Source organism: Ursus arctos, unplaced genomic scaffold (assembly GCF_023065955.2).
Source record: "Ursus arctos isolate Adak ecotype North America unplaced genomic scaffold, UrsArc2.0 scaffold_17, whole genome shotgun sequence".
Taxonomy (NCBI): Eukaryota; Metazoa; Chordata; class Mammalia; order Carnivora; family Ursidae; genus Ursus; species Ursus arctos.
Genome location: NW_026622841.1, coordinates 26,792,172 through 26,818,909, shown reverse-complemented (window position 1 = coordinate 26,818,909; position 26,738 = coordinate 26,792,172). Strand labels below are relative to the sequence as shown.

Here is a 26,738-nt window from a genome sequence, read left to right as displayed (position 1 = left end):
ATCTAGGGTGAGAGCAGGAATTTGGATTTCTAACAAGCTCCCAGCTGGGGCAGATGCTGCTGGTCCTAGGACCATACTTTGAGACCCACTATATCATCATATGTAATTTTTATACTGCCTTTTGGTATAATGTTATGTTATAAAAATGTCTCCACATCATTAGCCTTTATGATTTTTGATGACTGCATAATGTTTAATTAAATCCTGTTTCTAATATATTTAAAATATATTAGGGATTGTTTGGGGGGGGTGGTAAATGTATTTTACAGTATATAATCAATGTCGGAATTACCTCTTATTAGCCCATTTCAACAGTCTGTTTAAAATAAAACATGGCTAGCTATAAATTTTTCTATTTAAAATGAAGATTAAAAAGCTCTACTCCATTTATAAAATCACAGTCAATGTAATCTGGTGATGATTCATGCCCTCCTGTGACTACCATCACTATATCATGCTAACTGCTTCTTCGTTTCCCTTTCAGAAAATGATTCCTCAACCTCCTTTATCACCTGTTCTCTATCCTCACTCCAAACCCCTCAAAACACATCCCTTCTTACTCAAGCAAGACACACGGAACTGAAAGGCTTCCTGTTTCCGGCCATGTCAGCATCATCTCTCATTAGACTACAATTCCTAGAGGCACTGAGTCTACAGCAACCCTTACGGGCCGTGCTCCCATTTCATCTGTCACTGAGTAAGCTGAGGCCACCCGCTTACTTAAAGCTATCCTACAGCTCATTAAACAAACGTTCTCTTCCATGTTCATACTGGTGCTAAATATCTACTCAGGACCTATCTCATATACTAAACCTGGCTATAAAATCATTCCTAAGCTTTTATTTCTGAGACAGCTGTCCTGGGCTTTCCCTGGAGCATGGCTATGGAGGAGCGGCCAACAAGCGCAGCCCTGGGTGCTCTCCACGGACAGCGCTGGCAGACCGCAGTCCATGTCACAGACTGTCAGAGACCACCGTGGACCCGCGGGAATTAAAGCCCTTATGGTGTCGCAGTCATCAATGTGACGTCGAGTGAAGAGTAAACACAAAAGAACTGGTGACTCTGAATAAATAAACTGAAATGACTATAAAAAGCTAAGACAAGATGATAATGGGTTTTTTGAAATGGAAACTTAACAACAAAACAACAAAAATGCCAGGCACTACGTAAGTGACACTACTGGGGCTGTCCTTTGCAACTACTGCTTCTACTGCTAAGACTCACACACATATTAGCAATTTTTCCAAGTCATTCCAGGTCTTTATCTGATTATGACGCATCATTGGTTGTTATGATGCACTTCTAACTCCCACAGCATTATTCCCTTATGTAACCGCTTAAAGAAACTAATGGCTTGAGTCCCAATTACATTTTGCTTTAATAGAACATTTAACAACATGTAAGCCTGACGATACTGTCCTAGAAAAAGGTGCAAACCCAGAGACACCAAGACTGAGCATGACAAAGTCATGAAACTATGTACTCATACAATAATATTACGAAAGTCCAGGGGTGACAGCCAAAATTTTTCCTTGGGTTTAAAAACGGCCCTCCAAATGTCTTCCAGGCACCTACTCCCGCAGTGAAAGGATTTCCATGCAATGCTGCTTCTCACAAGCACCGTTCGGGCAACACAGAATGCCGGCACGGTCCACTCTGGCAGCCGCTGCAGCCGTGCCCGAGAACCACAGCGAGCGGGCTGCTCCCTAGAAGCCAGGCCGTGACACGGAGAGCGGGGGCTTACTTTGAAGAAGGCCTCCATGAGCATCTGGTCGGGGTACAGGTCCCTCCACGGCAGTCTCCGGTAGGCACTATGGAAGGCGTACAGAATGAACTCGGGCATTCTGGGTGCCGTGCACACTTCGCAATAATGCATCAGGTGTAGCCGAAGGGCTCCTTCCTCACCTGGCAGCAGCTTATCTAAAATTCAAACAGAAAACACAACTGAAGCCCTCCTGGGTTATCTTTAAAAACACACAAACAAACACGAAACAAAAATTTGAACTAAAAGTCTAAAACCCAGGGTTCTCAATAAGTACCAAATTTCAAGGATTTTCATGTGCCAGGAAAAAAAAACCACGGACAGCAAATTAACAGCAAAGACCCGTACTATAATTACTTTCTTGGGAAAATGGAATGAGTAGCTGGTAGGTGGGAGACAGCAGGGGAGAAAAGTTTTTCTTTAAAACTTCTAGTGATACGGCTTTTTACCTCAAATACACTCGCACAACCCCAACCACTTCTAGGCCTCCCTCCAGTCGGCTGCCCTCAGCAAATACGCGGTCACCAGCATGGAGCACTTACTCAGCTGGTGCCCTGGAGGAATCCAACAGCGCTCAAAAGGAAACGCTGCACATGACTAAACGTAACCCTTGGTGCAGTACAACCAGACGATTAACTGTCACTCAGCTAAGTTATTCTGAAACAATACTCCTCTGCGACATAGATCGCTCAGTATTACCGTCACAAGTATCAAGTACCTCAGGGGCCGCAAAAGCGAATGCCGATGTAAGGGGCATCTGGTCTAAAACAAAGCTTTTCAGATGTTCTGGTTCTATGCAAAGGAATGAATGTAGTCAAAGAAGAGAGAGCCGGACACCCACAACAACAGAAACCTGATGGTGGTTCTTAGTAGTGGCTTTTGAAAAATGACCAATGAGCATCAACCCATGGTACCAATCGATTTATCATTTCCAACATCCCTGTGCCCTTGATTCACAGTCCTTACTTTATTCCACAACATGAAATATCAACCTGTTTTTAACCTTTTAAGACAAGGTAAAGGTAGCATTTATTTAAATATGAATAAAAGATAGTTTCGTTTAAATAAGGATGGATATGTAGGTAGATGTCTAAAAGGTAATCTCTTAGGACAAGACTTAGTTTCTAGTTCCAGCCCAGACACACATAAGTTCTGTGAGCTCAGATACATTCATTTTGCTTTCCAGATCTTCATTTTCTCGTGAATAAAAGGAGAGAGCTGGATCAGAAGATCTCACTGAATGGCCACAATAAAATACTTCTTCCTGCTTTGCATAGTTCTGTTTCCTCACTTTGAACTCAGCTACCAATTCCTGATGTTAGCCATGAAACCTCCCGTTCCCAAACTACTTTCTTATTTTATATACACAGGCTAGAGCCTGAAACAGTGCTTGTCCCCCATACTAAGAAACTAAGCAGATATGGGCAGTTGGGGTGGCTCAGTTGGTTAAACACCTGACTCTTGATCTCAGCTCAGGTGTTTGAGCTCAGGGTGCTGAGCTCAAGCCCCATGTTGGGCTCTATGCTGGGCACAGAGCCTGCTTAAAATAAAATAAACCAAACTAAACTAAAACATATATAGTGCCTTTGTGACTATAATTTGCTGCTCAAATATTTTTGATGATGATAAGAAGCAGCTAGAAGTTTATCTTTCCAAAAAAAAGTGAGTACTATTAGGGTATCGTATGTTACTCATTAAACCAATACTCATCAAATAGACACTGAGATTATGGCACTGCTTAAGTTTTGTGGGGGATAAAAAGAATGATGTTTCTGTACCTAGAGTTTACATCTTACAGTTCAGTCAAAAAAATGTTTTAAAAGAGATCAGGCATGTATGTAAAAGAGCAATCAAAAATACTGGATGATGGGCTGCCTGGGTAGCTCAGTGGGTTACGCAACCAACTCTTATTTTGGCTCAGGTCATGATCGCAGGACCATGAGATCGAGCCCCAAAGTCGGGCTCCATGCTGGGTGGGGAGCCTGCTTGGGATTCTCTCTCTCCCTCTGCCCTTCCCCTAACCCCCCACGCACTTTCTCTAAAAAAAAAATGTTGGATGAGGTATATTTAGACAAGGGAATATTGTTCAGCGCTAAAAGGAGTAAGGTACCAAGCCATGAAAAGACTTGAAGGAACTTAAATACATATTTCTAAGTGAAAGAAGCCGATACGAAAAGCTACATAATATATGATTTCAACTATTTGGCATTCTAGAGAAACTAAAACTACGGAGACAAGAAAAAAAAAAATCAGTGGTTTTTTAGTTCTAATTCCACAAGGAATTAGTGGGGCGAGAGGGGCGAGTAGGCAGAACACAGAGGATCCTTCGGGCCATGAAACCACTCTGTAGGATAGTGTAATGGTGCATATGTGTCATTACACGTTTGTCGAAATCCACAGAATGTACACCACCAAGAGTGAACGATAACGTAAACTATGAGCCCTGGGTGATAACGGTCGGTGTAGGCCCATCAGCTGTTAACAAGCATACCACTCCGGTGGGGGATGTCCATAGCAGGGAAGGTTATGTGTGTGGGAGGGGTGGGCGGGTAATATGGGAACTCTGTGTACTTTCTGCTCAATTTTTCTGCAAACCTAAATTTCCTGTACACATGTATATCTGTTTTTAAGGACTGAATACCATATTGTTCAGCCGGTGACCACGTGCCGCACAGACACATGGCAGCCACAGAGCACACTAGTCAGAAACAGAACGTGCCCAGCAGGCCGCGGCACCTTCGGAACCCACTGCGGGGGAGCCAACAACTGAGCACAGAGCTGGCCACTTCTGCCCGACGCGAGAACGGCTGATGTGGAATCTCGGCCTGGCATTCGCCGCTGGGCCGGCCGCCCTTTGTCGGAGCTGCACCGCAGGCAAACGCACCGCTCTTCCCTCCCACCCGCCTCTCCCAGGCGCGACACCTGCATGGGGGTCTGAGGGCGTTCCTTGCCCACCCCTGCTCCTCTCCCTCTGATCTTCACAGCCACCGCCCCAAATACATCTCTGACGTTTGGCTCCATCACGGCGTCTACTCCCCAAGGACTCAAAGTGCAGAGGTGCACTATGAAGAGTGAGAGGCGGGAGAGAAACGCGTGAGCATAAACACACGTGCAGAAGAATATAAAGGACCCGAGGCTTCATCCGGTAGCGGAATCAGCCTGAGCAAGAGCAGCGAGGGGAGAATCGAGGACATTCAAGGAACAGCAGGTGAGGCGGTACAGCTGGAGTGGAAGGTTTCCATGAAGAAACCATCACATAATGTTGAAGTACACTGGACCAGACATATCAGAATGTTGGGCTGAAACATGACACTTAAAAGTCTGGAAATATGAGTATGATAGGATATAAATACTTTCACAAAAATTAACAGGCAGGAACAAAAACTGGAGATAGGAAAAACAGGAGGCGATTGCAAGAATCTTCGGGGGGGTGGAACTAATGTCTTTACAAACCTCCCAGTATAAAACATGTAGATGCACTTGGTAAAATAAAATATCTCTGCAAATGCATAGCTAGGTATGCTCAGTGGAAGAAAACAGGGCCAGCAGCAGGACCAGAGGCAAAGAGAGACCAGGAAACCCGGGTACTGAACAGACATCGAAGCCTCGGCTGCCCGTGGACTGTCTGCTGCTTCTGTGGGGTTCTAACAGCATGAGGAGACTCCTAAGGACTGTACCCTCACTGAAAGAGCAGATCAGGGAAAGAAAGGGACCTTCTCTACCTTCACCTTGACTCAGAGTAGAGGAAGTGACCAAGTTGACTGTGATCACTGAGGCCCACCTGCAAGTGAGTCTGAGGTCTGACCGTTTATAGCACAGCTGTGAGAAACCACAAGCCAAGGAATTACACAACTCCCGTCGGCAACAAATGCAGATCTCCTCGGGAGGGCACACCCTCAGCCCGGTCTTTACAGAATTCCCACAGAGAAAATCTAACTATGGGCTCACAATACAAAATTTAAAACTCCACAAGGAAATAAGCCTCTAAGTATAAGAATCTGAAGGAACACCTAACTGTAGCATAAGCCATCTCCAATAGTAACTTCAGATCATTATTACTGCATACAGATCATAAAGGAAAGTCTGTTTAAACATTTCAAAGAAATAAAAAGTAGAATTTTAAACAAAAGAAATAAGATGCTGTCAAAAAGGAGCAGACAGGTTTGAAAAACAGACAAACATGACTTCTACAGAGCGAAATAAAAAATTCAAAGGTTTTTTTTTTAAGCAGATTAGACACAGCTGGAGAGCCCAAGTAAACTGGAAGAGAGTCCTCAAGAATTCACTCAAAATGAAGCACAGAAAGAAAACACGAAGAAGAAGCTGGAGTCACAGTAGGTAGAATGAGGTTTACCATGACGGACAGAGACTATCTGAAGAGAATGGCTGCCTACATTCCAAGGCTGATACCCCTCAGAGCTTTACAAACAGTAAGAGGTTACAAACTTCACACCAACCGTCTGTATCAGTGACCTTCCTTGGTCAAAGATGACTGCCTCCCAACTAAAATAAGATTAAACAAACTAGGAAAAGCAGAGAGAGGCAAAAGAGTAACCGAATGATTTAGAGAGAGTGATAACTAACCAGAGACAGAACATAACATCCTCCTACCTTTAAAATTCTCGTGCAAGGAGTCAATACAGTCCGTGAACAACTGCACAATGCTTAAGGCCACCACAGCATCACTCTCCAGCCAGGGGTAATGCCGTTGGCCGCTTTAAATAAAAGAAGCACACGCTTAGAAAGAAAAGCACCATGATTAAATCACTCTAGGTCCCAGAGTCTAGGGACTGCCTAAGGCCTGCAGGACACTGTATTATGTAGCCCCAAGACACACTCAGACCACTTTAACCGCTGTGAACCCCTGGAGGTGAATTGTAGCTCATAATATCAACCACACGCTTTTATTTACTTTCCTTCTAAACCTTTATTCCAATGCAATTTAGTTTCAGAAGTGTGTTATCTACATAGATTAACCCCTTTTTATACCCTATTTACATCCTTGTGTATCTTGGTTACATTTCAAATGCCTCAGAGTGGCTTCAACAATTTTGTCTACCTTAAACATGGAAAAAAATTTTTTTTAAAAATCCATGTAACAGAAAGATGGCCAAAAATGGACTGGAAATAACCAAAGAAAAAAAACTCTTTATAGGATCATTTTAGTTTCTGAATTAGGTCCAGAAAGTTCAATATCAAAATAAGTCCCATTAATTCTTCCTGGAAATAAGCAAACAACACCGTCTACCAGCAGTCTCAGAGCGTGGAATCCTGAAGCTTGTAGATTAAGGACAGTCCTCTAGCAAAGATCCAGAACCTTTTCTATTTTCTTCAACGAGCTCCTGAAGCAGCATGAGTTCAAACAAGAGTCCTGACAGGAGTTGGAAGTCCTGTGCTCTGTTCCTGGATCTGGCCCTCACTGGTGGTGGGACTAGAGCAAGCCACTCATGTTTTCTGAGTCCCAGGAACAGACTGATATTTGTGAAAACCCCTTAAATACTGTGATATCTAGCACTGTTGTAATTTTAACAAACTCCTGACAAGCTCCCCTCGCATTGTTTGTATGCTTTTAGGGGGAAAAAGACTCAGAAGGCAACTCCCTGCATGTGAACAGTTCTACCCCTCTGTTTTAAATGCTCATAACATCATGCTTTCATTTAATCGCAGAGCTCAGTAAAAGGGGTTCATTCCCATCCAGTAATTCAAAAGCCAGTCTGGTTCCAAAAAATAAATAACTGAGATACTGGATAAAATCAAGTTAGTCTCATATTTTACAGTATATTATCAACATCTAATTCAGGAGAGCAACATCTGTTTTTCTGAATTTAAGTACTAAAATTCATTCAACGTCTTTTTGTAAAAACTGGAAATGAGTGTCCAGTTTCGCTTCAAAGTTAATAAGTCTGATCAGACTAATAATCCCACAAGCAGAAAATGTCTTAAGTTTCCCTCATAAGGAAGCAGTTTCTAAATTTAATATGGCCCTACATAAAAAATAAAAAATTAAATCTGTGAATGCATCCGTTATACCAAAATACCACCAGAACTTAAACTTTATAAATTTCAAAGGAATATGAGTATCTGAAAAATGATTTACCTTTCATTGTCCTCTAAAACGAAGATCCATGGCTTAAAGAGCTGGATGATTACTGAATGCAGGGATCTCAGTACTAAGAACAAAGCAAAATTTTTAGAGACAAGAAACAAACTCATCCTTTGTCAGTATCACTAATGACACTAAAAAAAAATCTACTTATTATCTGTATACTCACAAACCTATGTTGATAAACAACACATTTCATGTAAGTAAGTATGCTTGTGTTTTCGTTTGCTGCAATGGAATTTCTTGAAGAATTTTTATTGCAACACAGCGTCATGGATAATTTTATACATACATTTTTTAAAAGATAAATGTTTAAATATTCAGAACTTTTCCCAAATGAGATAAACAAAGGAAGACAGAGCTGGAGACTGACACCTATCTCCGAGTACTGCCCCATGAAGAAGGGGCAGAGACAAGCTGAAGCAAGCACAGTGTGCGAGTGAATGTAGGCATGACACATAGGTGGGTTCGTGCCTATACTGTATAGTTCCTATTTCTTCTTCTTGACACTAAGATATATAGTTTTATTGCTAAGATTTAAATCTCTTAATGTGTCTATTCAAGTCTCTTCTAATGGGAGGTCAGAGCACCTCGCTCCACAGTGCACTAAAGGCATATTACCTGTTTTGCTCTTGGCAGATGGGTCCTGAGCCAAGCAGGCCATTTCTGAGTCAAGCAGCCGTGTTACAAGATATCCCAAGAATATTTTCATATCGGCCATGTAAGGACTCCATTTTGAGAATAAACCAAAGCTTTTAAAGTCCAACGTGGATAACCGAAGCTTAGAAAAAAAGTTTGAAAGCCACTGTATAGTCTCCACTACCTGGAAGAGAATGACAGGTCAAAGAGTCCTTACTGAATGTCTACTTTCAGCAGAATACTAGGGCGGACTATGATGGAGGGCTCGGGTTTTGAAAGAGTTGCAAAGGTGTTTGCATAGGAAAAGTAAATCAGCAGGTTTCAAACTCTTTTTCCAAAGCAGAGGAACCATTCTTTCCAGTACATTGTCATGCACCCCCACATCACATAACATTGATGAAACCAAGGGCTCTGTGGGATGCTGCATGAGAACCTGACCAAAGGAGCCAGGGGTGTGAGGTTGAGAACTGGGTGGGGTAAGGTGGGGACGGGAGGTACACCCACAGCGTGGGTCTGGGCTGCTCTTGAACGGATGAGCAAGACAGACTCCGAGGTGTAGAGAAAGGCAAAGGGTGCATGGAAGGAAGCAAGTGACGGACAAAAACATAGGGCTCTGTAATATAATGCACAGAAGTGCAGCTTTTTAGGTATAAATTTTGAATGTTCCAACTGTTTAAAAAACAAATAGCAAAGGAAACAGAAAAGGAATGCAGAAACATAAACTTCAGACACCAAAAGCTACACACCTGCTTGTCAGATAAGAGAACATCAGGAGAGCTTTGAAGCACCGAGCTCTCTGCAGAAGCTGCCCCCTGCTGGCAGTTTGGCGCACAGCAGCCCAGGGCTCTCAGAGTGGCTTTCCAACACTCGGGGCTCAGCAACTGCTCAGCAGAGCCTTATGGGGCACGGACAGAAGACATCAGGTTAGCATCTTTCACAAACTAACTTTGTCAACTTGAATCAAATAACATGTGTACTTTGCAAAGGAATGAAGATTAAATAAAAATCCAAAACAAATTCATAAAGACCTATGGTGAAGAGACTATAGTAGAGAACCTACGAAAAGAACTGTCCACCTGGACACTTGACCTTCCCGGTTCCTAGTAACCCTGTTGGGAGTGAGCACAGCTGGAGCCATCTGGGCTGGAATCCAGGGGGTGGGGGGGAATTCCCACCTACCAGCCCCTGACTGGGGGATGGTCAAGTACCACTTCCCTGGCTGAAGCTGTGAGAGAAAAAGCAGTAACAGCACAAGGGAGACTGGACTGCAGAATGCAACTGCAGAGTCTAGGTTCTCTTCTCATACTTACCCTGAAACTCCAACTCATACAATGAGCAAAACCTAAAGCAACAGACACAGCATGCAAAATAGAGACTACAGCCAGCACTCTGCTCCTGGTAAATCTCACATTCCACAGGCCAGGACTGATACCTCCTCCAGCCCTTTCCACCCAGAGGTGGCATGAGGATCACACAGGATAACAGGCTGGTAGGAGTAGATCTGAGTAGATCTGAGTAGAGATGTTGAGGCAGCTGCAATCTGCTGAGCGGGAGATGTCTAAGGAACAGTGAAGGGTCTGTGTCGAAGGGCTACTGTGGTCCGGCTCTTCGAGGACACAGCCCTGGAATCAATTTATAGGTATGGGAGTCACGCACACCTAGGACACAGCAGGGAAGCTGGTGAAAACAAGAGGCTTGTCCATGAAGAATGAAGAGAACAGACAAGCAAAGGACAGAGCCCCGAGAAACACCAACATGGCAGCCAGGGAGGGAAGGGAAACCAGGAGGCTGGAGGTCATGGAATTGTCCAGTGATGGTACTGTTATTCTTAAGCCTTTAACTGAATTACTTTCCTGGTAAATATAAATTTCCTGTTAAATACAAGTCAATGGTTGCCCATACACACTGCTTATAATCTCTTAAAAAGGCTTCGGGGAAAAAAAACACAATATATACTTAATCAAGTTCTGAAAACTTAGAGCAAAAATTAGTTATGCCAGCACGCATCAGAATTGTACAAATATATCTCCCTACCACCATTCTCCACCCACCCTCAACTTGCCTCCACAGAAACAATGAAAGCTTGAAGTGCTTTGAAAACGAGAGCACACATTTCAGTACTCTTCAGGTAGTTCAATATATAAAATCATTAACTTCTTCATTAAGTGGTTTCTATTAAGTAACACAAAAATGTGGCATAAAGCAACACTTAGTTTTCCATTACATCTATAAACTGTATAAAGTTCACATGAAAAAAGTAAATACTATCTCATATCAAATTTCAAAGAAATTCCTGCCTAGTGAAATTCCCAAAATAAAAAAGCTAACAACCTTTTACTCCTCCTCTAATCTCCAATACTCCATGGAAAATTGCAGGGCGGGGAGGGGGGAGATAAATGGTGCGAATGTAGAAAATTTAACACTGCTCTTTCCCTTGGTGAATATACAGGCTACCATTATATACAGATAAAATTTACTTGCAAAAATCATGAGTCAAAAAATCAAGGGGGAGGGGCGCCTGGGTGGCTCAGTCGCTAAGCCACTGCCTTCGGCTCAGGGTGTGATCCCGGCGTTCTGGCATCGAGCCCCACATCAGGCTCCTCTGCTAGGAGCCTGCTTCTTCCTCTCCCACTCCCCCTGCTTGTGTTCCCTCTCTCGCTGGCTGTCTCTATCTCTGTCAAATGAATAAATAAAATCTTAAAAAAAAAAAATCAAGGGGGAGAAAAAAATCCCATAATTTATCCACTATTTAGATCTACAAAGAAACCAGCTGGCCCAGTAAACACATTGCAAAAGAGCAACTTTCTTCTCTTACCAAATCTCTAGTCGGCAGAGTAAGCAGGCCCACTCCTACCCCAGCCCAGTTCAGGACAGCTGCAGAGTCAAGGGAAAGAGGGGTGCATGACTTGGCGGTACATGGTGTGGACTTCAACACCACATACGAAGTGCTGCCTTGCTGAATCGGGGCCCATTTGAACATTGAGGAGAGTAACTGACCTTTTCTACAGACAGCACCCTTTCGGGCACTGTTCGTCAAGCGCTTTAGGTAAAAATTAGTGATTCTACACCCCTGCATAATTGTCTTATTTTTACATTTTGGGATGACACCTGTAGAAGGGTAAATGTCACATTACATACTCACTGCAATCGAATCGGTACAATTAAAACACACTTACTTTGCATCAGCAGCCTGAGAATGTCACTGTACTGGTCAGGGAACTGGTAGAGAAGAAGGTAAGTCCAGTGCTTACAGAAAAGATTAAATGGCATCAAAATATCTTCGTCTGGTTCAAGGCCCCAGGCAGTAAGTGCCAAATGGATGGACTCCAGGAGCCTGGTACGATCAGACAGAGGAGGTTTAGTGGCGTTTAACCATTGCTTAAGATCGAACTAAAAAGAAAAAGAAACAAGAAGCAGTTTTATTGACACCGGAAAATTAACTGAAGTAGAGAACTACGTGCAAATTTAGTTTAAAAGTCAAACATCACCTAACATTCAGCTTTGTATAAAGACTGAACCTGAAATGTACATACAAGTACTTAAAAGAATCTACGCAGGTCAACAATTACTAGGTGTCAGTAAGCCGCCAGCTCTACCTCACCCTCGGGGATTTCAGAGGCAGAGCTTTCTCAGCTCCGCGTGCGTTTTTGTAATGTGAGAATGTTTGGTTAAGTTTTCTCTACAAAACAAGAATCAGAACTTTGCAGTTCTGCCCCAGCAGTCACAGGGCCAGAAACAAGCAGCCACTTTACGGGACTGTCTCCATCTGATACAGCCACATTTCTGAGTCGGCGGCAGTAACCTATCTCAGTTAATAAAACTTCAGGGTGTCATCAATCACCTCCCAGAATTCCCACCTATAAAACATGTTCTCCCCCACGACAGACTGACAGCAGTCTCTAGGCCCTAAAAAATGCCTAGGTTTTGGGGCACCTGGGTGGCTCAGTCGTTAAGCGTCTGCCTTCTGCTCAGGGCATGATCCTGAGTCCTGGGATCGAGCCCCCCCCATCGGGCTCCTTGCTCCGCTGGGAGCCTGCTTCTTCCTCTCCCACTCCCCCTGCTTGTGTTCCCTCTCTCGCTGGCTGTCTCTCTCTGTGTCAAATAAATAAATAAATAAAATCTTAAAAAAAAAAAAAGCCTAGGTTTTATGATTTATAGATGTCAGAGAAATACAATTGAAGGCAAAATCACTAAGCCTCCGCAATTCTCAAGTGGTTAAGTAAATTCATTGCCTGGGCCTGAGTTAATATTCTACTTGGAATGAGGACAAAGGCAATTTGCTTATATCTGGCTTATTCCAAATATGAGAGACTTTGATATATGACATCTCATTTATCAAACACATTTTCGGCATAAATTCAGGATATATTCAAAAGAAGGATGTACTAAATTACTATTATGAATATTTCAAAGCTGTACTGTTTCTAAAGAGGGCTTGGGAGCAAAGCCCTTTTCCTACAATGTGAAGTAAGACTGCCCGACACAACACAACCCATGCCCCCACAAGAAAGAGCTACGGGATCAAGCTGCTTGAAGATGATACAAAACGTGAAAAGGGCCTACCAGGAAACAGAACTCCAGGGGGCCCTTCATTTCTACAGAGTGGGCAACAACACTGGATCCTACATTTCCATGATGGCACCAGCACGGAATCACATCTCACCTTAGTCAGCAGCATGAAAATCATATCGCTGTTGTCCTCACTTAGAAACTTCACCACTTTCTCATAGAGCTGAATGAACTCCGCGGGTGCAGCATTGGGAGTGAAGAAAGGAGACAGGAGAGAGCAGAGCCTTCTATTCTTCAGAATGGTCTCTAGTACTTTCCTGCATTCTGACTTAGTGCCGCTGATAAACACCTTGAAAGAATTAGAAAGGGAAAATGTCATCAGATTCTGCACCACCCCCCCCCAAACTTTTATTTAAGCAACCAAGCTTTAAGGGCTAATATAGAAGGCAAACAGAACTTTTTCTAAATGAAAACACGGAACAATCAAAAAAAATCTAAAATCAACACAGATAAACCTAACACTTCCAATGACGGTGATATTAAAAATTCTGAATTATCCATGAATTTGATTTGGACAAGCCACAGAGAATTTCTAAAAGATTAAAATATTAGGATAATTTGAATCCAGACATTTGCAAGGTACCTACCCTGATTACTAAGTATCCAAAGTGACTGCATTTTGTCAAGAAAACAAAACCTCTAGGTTATAGATTTTATTGAGATGTGGTTTGAGTATTTTTAAAAAGCTAACTCTAATAATATATAATCAAGATAACCCTGTTTAACTTGGTTCTAATGTTTTAAGTACTGGATATAAGTATTTAAATAATTTCAGGGTCAGGAAGGCTTTGATAAGCCAGATCACAGGCAGAAATAATAAAAGGCAAGACTGAGAGATTTGAATATATAAAAATTTTAACTTCCATAAGGCAAAAAGAATGATAAAATTAAAAAATAACAAAGTAGAAAAATCAATTTAGAACACATTCCAGATACTAGGTTGACAGTCTGAGGAGCTCTTTCAAAGCAATCAAAAAACAGAAATTCTACAACAGTAAACATGCAAAGGACAACAACCAGCAAACCACAGTTATATGGCCAATAAACATATGGAAAGTCACGCAAGTGAATAAGTATTAAAGAAATGCAACTTAAAATAATAACAAAGTACACTTCCCCTATTAGATTAGCAAGACTTAAAAAGAACAATCCTTCCTCGCATTGGTTGTAATTTGGAGAACAATAAATTCAAACCCTGCTGTGATAGTGGGGACAGGTAAAAACTTCCCACAAGGGCACTGTGACAATCTACGTCAAACGCTAATCCCTCTGACATAGCGACCATACTTCTAGGAAATTATCCTGGAAAAAACAGCCCAAACAGTTCACAGAGATGTGTAAGAATATTCATCTCAGGCTTACTGCAGCAAAACAAACTACGTGAATAGCCTCCCAGACGGCATGGGCTCAATACATCACAATGTATCTGTACCAGGGAACACTATGTATTAAATACCATGAGATCAGTCTGTATTAACACAGAATAATATCTAGAAGTTGCGTTTGAATGAAAAACAGTAGGTTACAAAATAGCACTTGCCCATTTTTGGGCATATATGCCTATCTCTAGCTATATGGAGGAACGATGTATCATTTCTACGTATGTATACACATACACTGACACACATATATACCAAGACAAACTGTAATAAAATGTTAGCTATGCAACCAGTATCTTCAGGAGGTTAGAATTATGAGAAAATTTTCTTCTTTATACTTTTTATACTGTCTTGCATCGCTTACGACAAGCACCCATCAAGTTTAAAATCAGGAAGGGGGCTCCTGGGTGGCGCAGTCGTTAAGCGTCTGCCTTCGGCTCAGGGCGTGATCCCGGCGTTATGGGATTGAGCCCCACATCAGGCTCCTCCACTATGAGCCTGCTTCTTCCTCTCCCACTCCCCCTGCTTGTGTTCCCTCTCTCGCTGGCTGTCTCTATCTCTGTCAAATAAATAAATAAAATCTTTAAAAAAAAAAAAAGAGGGGAAACATTCTTTAAAAAATAAATAAATAAATAAAATCAGGAAGAAAACTTTTAAAAAGCTATCTTAATATCTGCTCCGCATCACCTCCTTATAAGTATAACTAAGTACTCATTCCACTGAAACTGGGTGAGAGTACACGGTTAATGTTAACACATTTTCCATCAAGCGGCTTTCCTTTCTTTAATGACATATTTCATAAATATGCACAGATACACTGCTCTGCCTTTTTAAATATCCATATATTTAACAGTCCAATAAATACATAAATAAATGGGGACTGAGAACAGCAACTGGGAGACAGCAGTGGGGAGGCAGGGCGAACACGGACTGCTGAGGCAGAAGACCTGGGATCCAAGCTCAGCTCCAGCACTGACCGGCTGTATTCTCCAGGCAAGTCATTTCATCTATTAGAGACTACTGTTCTCATCTTTAAAATGAGAACGGTATCAATCACACAGAATCACTGTGAGGATGAACTGGAGAGTGTTTTATAAACAATAAAGAGCTTCACAAAGTTATTGTTAACAATACGAAAAGCATAGAAAGAGTTTGATGTCTCCCCAGAGACTTTCAAATATGGGTAACTTTGTATCTCTTGTATGAGAAGCAAAATTCTCTACCAACAATTTTAATCACATCTTGTGAAGTCAACAACTCAAAGGGGCTTCTGCCTTAAGAAAGAGTCCGAATCTGTAATGTAAGCCTGAAGTCATCCTTCACTGTATCTAATGAGGACACTGCAAGGACTCGTGACATGTGAACGAGGCTAAAAACACAGAATTTTACCTTACCTGTCCCAAGATCTCAATGCATGATGTAAAGAACTGCCTTGTGGGAGGATGACGCTGAGTCTCATCGCTGACATGATCCACAACAGTAAAGAAGAGGCTAATGCCGACCTTCTGACCCCCAGGGGTAGGCTGCAGCTTGTAGGCATTCACTAAGGCCCTGTGCAAAAATGTGGGTGAGATTATTGGTCTGTAGTAGGAGAATCCAGACTCACTTCTCAGGCAATAGTCTTAGGAGTCCTTCAGAGCTCCATACGAACGTCACTTTAAAAATATTCCATGGGGTTGGGGCACCAGGGTGGCTCAGTCAGTTAGGCGTCTACCTTCGGCTCAGGTCATGATCCTGGGGTCCTGGGATGGAGTCCCAGGTCAGGGTCCTTCTCAGTGGGCAGCCTGCTTCTCCTGTTGCCCCTCCTCCCCATTCATGAGTGTGTGCTCTCTCTCTCTCTAATAAATAAGTAAAATCTTTAAAATAAAATATTCCGTGGGGTAAGTATCTTCCAACTTGGCCTGACACTTATTTTTAATACACAGAAATGATTTTATGTCCTCCTGGGGGAGTGGGGATCAGCTGTATTATTAACATTCTTACCCTTATCAAAATTACCCTTTCATACTTTGTATGTAATTCAGAATTTATTCTTTCAACTTTGTGTATTCCTTACATAATACACATTTTTAAAAACAAGAATGCTGATTTCTCTGAATTTTAAAATCCAAAACACTGAAAAAGATTTTTGTATAGAGTAAGATCCTGGAATAAAGATACCTCTTCTAAGTCTCATACTCTTTTGAGTTCCTTTGCTAGTAAAAGCACATTAACTTCTTGTTCACCTCATCTCCTTCTTCTTCCCAGGTCCCCCAATCCAACCTACAAAAGGATTCAATGCCCTCCTCCGTACCACCACCCCAATCTACTGGGGGATTAGTTGCTGGTACTAGAATGTGGAGTCACCTTAAAGTTAAAGGCAGGGTCAACCTCTCTCCCAAGTCATGCCCTGGTGGCTTTATGGAGAAAGAGAACATTGAGCGTAAGCGAGAAGCTCCAAGAGAAAAACTACAATGGCCAAATGCAAGCTGACAACTACACTTGAGAGCCCTAATTCCCCTGAACAATTCCACTTCAAACTCTGCTTAGTAATCTGAGTTGACAGTGATGACTTTCTGGGTAAATGTAACTTTAATCTAAAACTTAAGCACTAAATCTCTCCATGATTGAATTTCAATATGCTGTGTCATCTCATAATTTAGGGGTCAGTAAACTTATTCTATCAAAGACCAGACCGTAAATATTTTATGTTTTATGGGCCATAAATTGTCACAACTATTCAATTCTCCCATCTTGGCATAAAGCCATACACATGAAGTAAATAAATGGGCATGGGTGTGTTCCAATAAAACTTTATTTATAAAAAGAGGTGGCAGGCCAGATTTGGTCCAGCAGCCATTGTTTGCTGATCCTTATACTAATTTAATTAGTGGGTGCCTGGGGGTGTGGTAGCAGGTAGGATTACCATCAGTAATAACAAAATAGAATTTTAAATTATAATGCCCTCAAAACTTACGTAATCAAGTTTTCTGCATGGACAGCAGCTTCCACGATATTAAGTGACGGTGGCTTAGCAGCTTCGGCTTGCAACTGCTTCACTTCTTTTCGCAGAACATGAAGCTGCTGGCTTATTGCTTCATTCTTATGCATACCTTCAAACTAAGAAAAATTTAAATGGTCAAGGGACTTTTTTGTTCCTATTACGTTTCTAGAGCAAATATTTATTACAAATATACTGAGTATTTGATGAAGAATTATTACTACAATTAATATTATAACTCAGAATTCTCAGTTGAATAGAACAGGGGTGGGAAAAAAAATGTCAAAAAACTATTCAAGAACCTCAGGTTTTTCATGAAGAATCAAACCTGCGACAGTTTATTGCTGGTTCAGTCTTTTGTAGGATGTGTTCCTTGTCACTTATGTTTGGACTCCCCAGCTCTCATCAAAAACAGACTTAATGTCTTCTACCAATGAGGTTTTCCTTGAAGCACACTGCACCCCTCCTCTGCCAAGCATCTTCCCCAGAGCCTTGACCCCCCTCCATTCTCCCCACCCAACAGCACACAGTTCAACTCAAAACACTAAGGCTGCACGTCTCATGTGTGCCACGCATACAAAGACAATGACACAGATGCTGCTAATAAAACACTTGCCATTTTGAAAGGAAGAAAGGATATACAATTATAAAACAAACCACAAAACAAAATACAGGAAGTGCACTGAAATCAGCTGCATGCCTACGAAAGAGCAGTTGACTGATTCAGTGGTCCCTGAAAGCTCATCTCTGATAAAATTTTTACTCATTCTCAGTAAAGATGTGACAAAGGAGAATTTACTGAGCTTAAAAAAAAAAAACTAAATCTATTCCAGTTTAAAAGATAAGCCTTTATTTAAGACTGCATCTTTCCTCTTTGAGGGGATTGTTAATATCCCTTTTCTCTAATTAACTGATGGTGACCTATAATGATAACTGCTTTGTTTGTACATTTTAATATCCTTTTTTGGATATGAATAGATGTAGAGCATATCCTATGCCCAGGCTGCAACACAAAGACAGAACTAAGGTGGCAATGGTGGAGGACAGGAGGATAGAGCGACAGCAAGGAGAAGCCCAGCCTGGCAGGGAGGTCAGGGATGAATAGCACAGAGCGGTCAGTCTAGGGAGGAGGGGGTCCTGTCCTGCAGGAGTCCTTTGAAGCAGGCCAGGAATTTGGACTTATTCTGCAGGCATAGCAGAGAAGGCTGAAGAGATGAGAACATTCAGAAGGCAGGAATGTTAAATCCTTCATTCTCCTCAAATGGGTTTCCCCAATCATGTGAGTGAGCCTACATTTTCCTTTATGTGCACCTACCCAAACCCAGTCTTCAGCCACCACTGCAATGATTACAGGTACCTTTGTTTGTAAATAATGTAAATACTTAATTCACAAATTTATTTAACTGAGGCCCTTATGTCCCTGCCAGAGTTATTATCATAAATTCCAGACGAAAGGCCTGGAGCTCAATGGTCCTGTCTCTTCTGCCTTACACAGCACCCCAGTCCGACGAGATGCCAAGCACCTACTTTCATGATCGTGAGGACAACTTTCTTCCATAAAACGCAACAATGTTGTATTAAAAAGCTTTATGAAACTTATTAAAGAAAAAAATATGCTGTTAGTCTAAATCAAAAGGCATGAAAGTGAATAACTAAGAACATACAATGTTAACAACAATTATTTTAATTTTGGGAGAAAGGAAAGATAAAAATAATCAAATTACCTCTACTAACCCATATAATGAATCAATACAAATATTAAATTTCCAATCTTCAAGTAAAAGACCAACATTTAATAACCTAAACCGAAGGCAGGAGCATGTGCAGTCAGTTTTGTGCCTATGATGTCACCAACTGCAGTTAGACCGAGTCGTCGAGGGTCGCAGCCCTTGGCTGGCCTGGAGAGAAGGCAGCCAAACAGGGAGAAAAAGAAAGAATCCGAGAGGAAGAAGGAAGACCGTGAGGATGAAGGGAAGTGGAAAGATGATGGGTAAGATAGGACAGAGGTTTCCTGGACTGGGAAATGCAGGGACGAGACTAAGTCCCTAGAGCTTCAGAGCTGCCACCCCACGCTGTGGAAACTACCAGTGCCCAAGAGTAAGGAGAAGCAACATTCTCCAAAAACACCTCAAAATGATCAATATTTCCCAGTCTACTTGTTTTTGTTCATTGTTCCCAACTCTACTGAGTTTTCTTTGCTCACTAGAACAGAAGAGGGGCTGACTGCCTGGCGGTTCACAATCACCAGAAGTTGTGGACAACACAACAAAGCCGCATGCTGGAAGCCGCTCCGCCTGAGTCGCTGTAAGGAGACAAAGTGATATAAAAGCTGGACAAAGCAAGCAAGTTGTTACAATACTGTGAGGCCTTCAGTGGGTCTTTTCCATCTTTCATTTCTAGGATTGAGCAAATTTTTCACATGATAATAAATCAATCCTGGGTCTGGCAAACATGCCCCACAATACCAAGTTCAACAAAAGGAACCCTATTATAAATCACCCCATTTCCTCAGGGAATATCACTGAATTATTAGATGCTTCTATGGGGAGAGACGACCGCAGAAGCAGCACGTCTCACTTCCCATAAAATAGATTTATTTGGCTTTTGTATACCCCAACAAGCTATACATAGTTCAAACATTTGCAGATGGCTGGAAATTTCCAGGGCTTTCTCTCACAGAAAAAATCTACTAGGCAATGAAGTATTTTCATGATATAATTTGAAATCTTTATAAATGAGCCACTTAAAATATACATATGCTTTTTAATCTTAAAATTTATATTTAAAACATAAAGTTATTCTCCTGAAGTTAATTTTGAAAATGGATCCAATCCCTGAATTCTCTAATCACTGAAAGGGAAGGTGATCTTATCACACCAACTCAGACAGAGAACACGGTACACCTGTTAATTTAAATGAGATTTGATGGTCATGATCAGCTTACTCAGAATGATACAGCTGGTCTTAAAAACTGGAGCAGAAACAGCTAAAAGCAAATGGCTCCATTTCCCAATACTGAGTGGGAAAGCATGGGTCTTGAATTTAAATAGACGTGGGCTTGAATTTCAACTGAGCCACTTACTAGCTGTGTGGCTTTGGCAAGTCTCTGAGACTCTCTTGAACCTGTTTCCTCACCTCATTTGTGAAGATTAAGTGAGATAATGTAAGCACAGTCACCGCCATGCTACCTGGGATAGGACAGTGCCCCAGTAAGTGATAAGAAGTGCTCTGAACAGAGCGGGGAAATAATGTAGTGTACTGACGTATGTCCATCCTTACCACTTTCCAAGATCGAACGCCCAGGAGACATTTGTATAAGAGCAAAAAGTGAAGCAGTGTGGTGCGTAAGTTGAGATTTTGTATGGAAAGCATTAAGTCAGCCAACTGAACAATAAATTGGCCTAAGGTAAACACAATCAAAGAGTTGACTGCTAATTTCTTGTAGGAACAAGTTCCAACTTCCAGCCAAATAATATCTACAGAATTCCTGAGGGTAGTTAAAATCAGGGAGCTTACTTGTGAAGAGTATAAATCTGTAGTTGTTGGTTCCTGCAAACTCTTCACTTCTATGGCACTCACTGTGTGGGCCACTGACAACAGAAACACGAGTAAGACAAGGTGCTGGCGCTCATACAACTCAGAATCTAGTCACAGTGACAGAGGTTATCATAATGCAAACAAGTTGTAACTCAGCCTAATGAGGTTGTCATGGACTCATTCAGGGCCGTGAAAGGGCACCTATTATATGCCAGGAGCCATGCTGGATGGTACAGGAACACAGATGACTAAAGACAGGAACTCTACTCCCGAGGAGTTCACAGACTGGCAGGAAAGACAGCAGGTGACTACAGCAGCATTTATGCATGAGCTGCTATGAGAGGAGGGACTACCTCAATCTGAATAGAGAGGCTACGACCTCAAGAAGTATTGCCTGAACCAATGGAAGGATGAGAGGAAGGAGCTCACAAATGGGGTGGGACAACAAGTAACAGCACATGCCTAAGAGAGAAGGTAGGAATGTGCGTGTCATATTTAGAGAATGGAAAAAGCCTGAGTGGCTAGAAAATGTTTAGGGATCAGGAAAGGGTAAATGATGACATTAGAAACTGATCAAGAACAGATTATGGGGGGGGGGGTCCCAAGAGTCCTACTCCTTCTAGATACTGGAGAGCCAATGTTGGCTGTTAGCCTGCAAATGCGATGAGATTTGTGTTTAAAAAGATGAATGGTGGCAGAATGGAAAACGGACTGGACAGGGGGAGAGTCTATGGACAGAAAGCCTTATGTAATGGTTCAGGGGAGAAGCGATGTGGGACTACTTGGGGGCAATGGCAATGGATGAAGAGAAAGAAACAAATGTAAAGTCATTTCAGAAGCAGAACCAGTAGGACCTGGAAAGTAACTAGATGGGAAGTATGAGGGTGGGGCGATGACACTGATGCCTAAGTCCCCATTTCCTATTACAGGAAAAACAGGTTTGGAGGGTAAAGGTGGGATTAGTTTGGGACCTGTGGAGTTTGAGGTATCTATGGACATTCATAGAATGTTACATAGGCAAGTGGAAATCTAGATCTGGAACTCAGAGAATTCTGGACTAGAAAAGCAGAACAGGAGTCATCAACATATGGGTTAACACGTTGGGGGTCATGGACTACTGAGGATCTACTGAAGTTACGAACTCTCCAGAAAAAAAAGTTCCATATACTTTCAGGGGCTTACTGACCCACTAAAGACCATTCACACACCCACCCTAGATTAGGAACTCCAACGCAAACAGTAGGCAAAAGCAGCTAATGTCACAATGACGAAGGGGATCAGGGGAAGCACCACACACAAACAGCAATCTAAGGGTTGAGTTGATAAAGAGGAATCCTGGAGAGAAACTACAAAGTGGCTATTGATTTGGAGCGACCAGAAGAGACTTCATGACGTTCAGCATCGCCAGATGATAGAGTAAGGTTAAACAGCATCAAAACTACTGGATATAGCCATGAAGTGGTCCCTGGACACACAGATACAGAGGGGCTACAATTCTATGTATAAGAATAACAACCTACCTTCTGTATGGCATATGCTCTCCCAGTGGCAGTTCTGTGATGAGTCCTAACAGTCAGAACTCACCTTCCCTACCCCAACATCTATAACCAAAGTCATCCATTTGTGTAAAAGACAGCTTTAGATTCAAGTACAGTCTCTGACCAAAACTCAGAACAAATCTAACTGCCTTGCATCGATTAGATAATGCCCCAACTTCATGTAAAGTAGAGTTTCAACTTTCTTCTACCTTGCTCTTAGCTATCGATGAGTAGCCAAAAAAAATTGTCTTCAATTCCTGGAAGTATCAACCAGCCAAGTACTGCCCAGGATAGCCTTAGTTGGCAATTTTTATATAACTTTCTAAAGAAATCTTACTTGAATCAGACTACAAAAGCTGCTCACTATCCTCACATTTTCAATGCCCCTGGCAGACCTGCATCACCAGGCAAAATAATGGCTGAAGTAGATACTGTGTCGATATAGATACTTCTAGGAGCCATCAGTGGAGGTTCCCAAGTTTCTAGGTCTTCCCAAACGGAACTGGAAAGAAGAGCACTGGGCAAACTAGTAAGGCCAGTGGAAAACTAGAGCGTGCTTTAAGAAAACTGGATATTTCTAATTAGATTATGGTCACAAAACACAGCTATTTTTTCAAATTCTTGAGGCTCCTATATAATCTCCTTCCCCCCCGTCCTTTCTCTTTTTTTTTCTTCCTTTCTTCAAGCAATCTTAGCATCTACCAATTTTTCTTTTGAGAAAAGAAAGCAGAAATATTTTTATGTTGTCTGCAAAAATTAAATCGCAGCCATATTCATTTTTATTCTTATCATAATTCATTTGCTTTCTGATTTCCCTCGAATCAAAAGCACTTTCAGGGAATTTCAGGAAAGGTATACCTTTCTACTTCAGAATCAACAAAGCAAAATTTTGCAAAGAAATTTCAATTCAAGGGTTCAGACAAATCACAACTATTTTCGAAAAGGAAAAGCGCCAAGTCACTGGAAGGCTGGGAGCTAAAGCTCCCAAGTCTGCCTGGTGGTATTTTCCACCGCAAGACCCGGAGAGTTAACAGGTCAGGCAAAGACACCTGTTCTTTGGCTGGAGCAGGATACATTCACAACTCTTCACAGAGCAAGCTATTGGCCAGAACTGGGAAAACATTTTTGTACTCACTTCACCCAGTCACTTACAAAAATGCACCTCAGGAGACTTCCCTCTCTGTACAGAATTAACAGGCTGGCAAAGATATGTAATCTCAAAATATGGAAAAATACCATATTTGTGAAGGCACAGATTGGAAGACACCCTTTTTAATTAGAAGTGGATACATTTCAGCTTTTTTCACACCAACTCAAACTCCATCCGAAATTGACAGACTTGTCTTCCAGCAGGATTACTTTGGTAAGTGATCCTTCTTAAATGCTCCTACCTAGTCTAACTGAAGTATTAGCAACTGCGGGAAAAATTACACTGAAAGAAAATTAACTTTACAAAGCACCTGGCCAAAGACATTACTCAGTGTTTAGGAGTCTCCCATCTCAGATCAAATTTCTGAACTTCAGATGCACACCAAGATGTTATTTTATCAGAAACAAATTTTGAAGCTAATGAAAAACACAAGTATAAACGTTACTTCAGAGAAGACATGTTAGAGAAAACAGGCTCCCCAGGACACTGATGAGGAATACATTAGAACTGCTCGAATGTGGATTAGCACAAAAAGAAATTCCTGAAAGATAATCAAGAGTCAGTAAATAAATTTTCCCTAATTTCTAAAAGCTAACAAAAAAAAGAAGAGCTATGTTTATGCAGATGTAGTCAGCAACAGGCAGCCTATCTCTGCGCTTTCTCTGCCGGCTCTGGGGACCTGGAGTCCCTCGCAGAAGGACGCGGGGGTAGTGAGCGAGGAGCTGGCGCTCTGCAGCCACACTGCCCAGGCCTCCCTGGTTCTGCTACTCAGCGGCTGTGTCACTTTGGGTGTGTGACTTAACTTCTCTGTGTCTTTATTTCCTGAAGATAACAAGAATACCCACCTCACAGGGTTGCTGGGAGGATAAAATAAGTTCTGCAGAGTGCTTAGACAGTGCTGGCTAAAGCTAAGCTCCACCCTGATGTCCTTATGATGTCTCAGACCCAACTTGAGCCAGTTTTTCCAACTCAGGAAGCTGACTAAGAGGCGGTTGAGTTCCTAATCTTACTCACCTCTCCTTCTGCCTGTTAGCAAGCTCCACCTAACTGACCTGCTCTCCACATGGCCCTCCACGTTTGTGTTCAGCGGCTCCCCACTGGCCACAGCACACAGCTGCAGCTCCCAAGTGATCCTCTTTTCCGATGTGAATCCCAACCTTCCTGATGTAAGTTCCCACCACCACAGCCAGACACCACCTAAAGTAGACTGACCTAGCCAGTACCCCCTAAATGATGTCCAGAGAACACCATTCCCACATTCCTTCCCAGTGACTCCAAACCGTCATCATCAAAGTCTCCTAAGGATCAGCGTGAGTCCCTCTAAGAATCTTCTCAGTTAACTGTTTTTCTGTGAATTTCTGTCTTGCAGGACACATCAGCACTTATGGAAATACATGATTAGCTCCGTGTGGGTCGTTACTTCCCCCCAAACTATTAAATGTTTGGGACATGATTCATGTGCTATGAACTTCTTGCCGTCTGTCTCAACAATATGCCAATATTAGGGACTCAATGAAAAATTCAGTGAATCATGAAGAAGCTTCAACAATCTTACCTGAACTGTGACAACCGCTGCTCCTTGGCATTTCTTACCGCTACTGCCTCTACACTCCAGATGTAGTGTGGTCTGTTCTTCTCTGTTAACGTACTGTTTGGGCATTGTGTCCAGCAGCTCACTATCCAGGGCAACCTGCTGAGATTCTCGAAGAGCTGCAGTTCTGGAAAACATCATCAGGAGGTAGAAGAAAGGCTTAGGAAAGGTTTCATGGTAAGTGATAAAGACTTCCGGTTACCCCCAGCCCACACTAGGGAGCAACAAGACCTGGTATTCTATAGGAACTGAAGACCAAAGGTGTGTGTAAATCCTTTCTTTTCCTTAGTAAGAAAGTTCAGAAAAGAAGGAAAAGTGGTACAACTTTTTAGCCAGGAACAAAGCTTCATTTAGAATCTGTAATACATTAATGGTGTTTTTTACACAGACTGTTAAATATACAAGAGCAAATGAGAATTTCATCCTGATTAAAGCACTCTTAAAGGGGTACCTTACTTGTAAGCACCAGTGATTTCTTAGGTATTAGCAACTCAAACTGAACTGCCAAAGATGGAAGAAGCTAATTTTTTATATGGGTGTCGATACTGTTACGTTATTGTGCGGACACGTGTGTGCGCACTGGTGGGGCCAGGGGTACACACTCACATACACAAACAAATGCCTGAACCAAAAACAGCCAAGGAAACAAAAGCCAGTAAGAGACAGATTCCCATGGTCTTTGCAAAGATAAGATTCTTTTACTTTATAAAACAGACTCACTCTGCACACACTCCTTCTCACAGACAGCAGCTAGAATCAAAACCTTCAAGAGTTGATTATCCGCTATCTTCTTTAACTCAGAGCACTAAATGGCTTTCCCGCACTCTGATCAAGCGCCTGTGGCAATTGGTTAAAGAACCCGAAGAGTTAGGAAGCAAAGCAGTGACAAAAGAAAGTAAATCTCACTGATACCCTTTTAACACCATCTTTCCAGTATCAGAAAGTCCCCTCAGGAGAAGCTTAAGAAACACCTGGCTGGCACCGCTGACACTCAGAAATGCCACCACAGGAAACGTAAAATTTATTGTCCATGTAAGCACCACATCATTTCAATGTACAATTAAGAGACTTGTCACAACTTGGTTAGCTGAGGTAACTGACTGGGCCAGCCTGGTCAAACTATCCTCACGGAGAGGCGGCTGATGAGGAAGCCCTCCTAGGTACGCAGAGAGCACAGGGGCACGGCCCCGGCGGTCTCATGCTCTTACCTGGCCTGCTGTTGCAACAGGTTCAGGTCCGTGCGCACCAGCTGGGTGGCGTCCTTCTGACTCAGGAGCGCGGCTGAGGAAATGACTGGCACAGGAGGCCTCACTGGGTGCAGATCAAGGGGAGGCTGGGGAGCCTCATGCTTCCGCAAGTTACTTAAAACCCTTTCTTTAGCTGAAAGAAAATTAAGTCCTACTTACCGAGTAATGGCTACTAGTAGGTAGTAACAAGTGGGTGCAAAGCCTTGGCTTATTACTGTCAAGAAGAATGCTGAATATCTACGG

General features: G+C 42.2%; 1 protein-coding gene across 7 annotated transcripts in view; it reads right to left on the bottom strand.

Moving 5' to 3' along the window:
- The window catches only part of EPG5 (ectopic P-granules 5 autophagy tethering factor), a 162,903-nt gene that overhangs the window by 79,855 nt on the left and 56,310 nt on the right, over positions 1–26,738 (bottom strand). For all 7 annotated transcript variants that reach the window (XR_008959700.1, XM_057313113.1, XM_057313114.1 and 4 more), the window contains exons 26-36: positions 26,457–26,628; positions 25,213–25,375; positions 17,409–17,551; positions 15,847–16,003; positions 13,168–13,362; positions 11,681–11,894; positions 9,251–9,399; positions 8,487–8,688; positions 7,860–7,932; positions 6,374–6,477; positions 1,745–1,920 (exon numbers count right to left, since the gene is read on the bottom strand). Coding sequence is in view for 6 of the 7 variants with exons in the window: in XM_057313113.1 (XP_057169096.1) it covers positions 1,745–1,920; positions 6,374–6,477; positions 7,860–7,932; positions 8,487–8,688; positions 9,251–9,399; positions 11,681–11,894; positions 13,168–13,362; positions 15,847–16,003; positions 17,409–17,551; positions 25,213–25,375; positions 26,457–26,628 (1,748 nt within the window). In the remaining variant the exon portion in view is untranslated. The remainder of the gene's footprint in view (positions 1–1,744; positions 1,921–6,373; positions 6,478–7,859; positions 7,933–8,486; positions 8,689–9,250; positions 9,400–11,680; positions 11,895–13,167; positions 13,363–15,846; positions 16,004–17,408; positions 17,552–25,212; positions 25,376–26,456; positions 26,629–26,738) is intronic.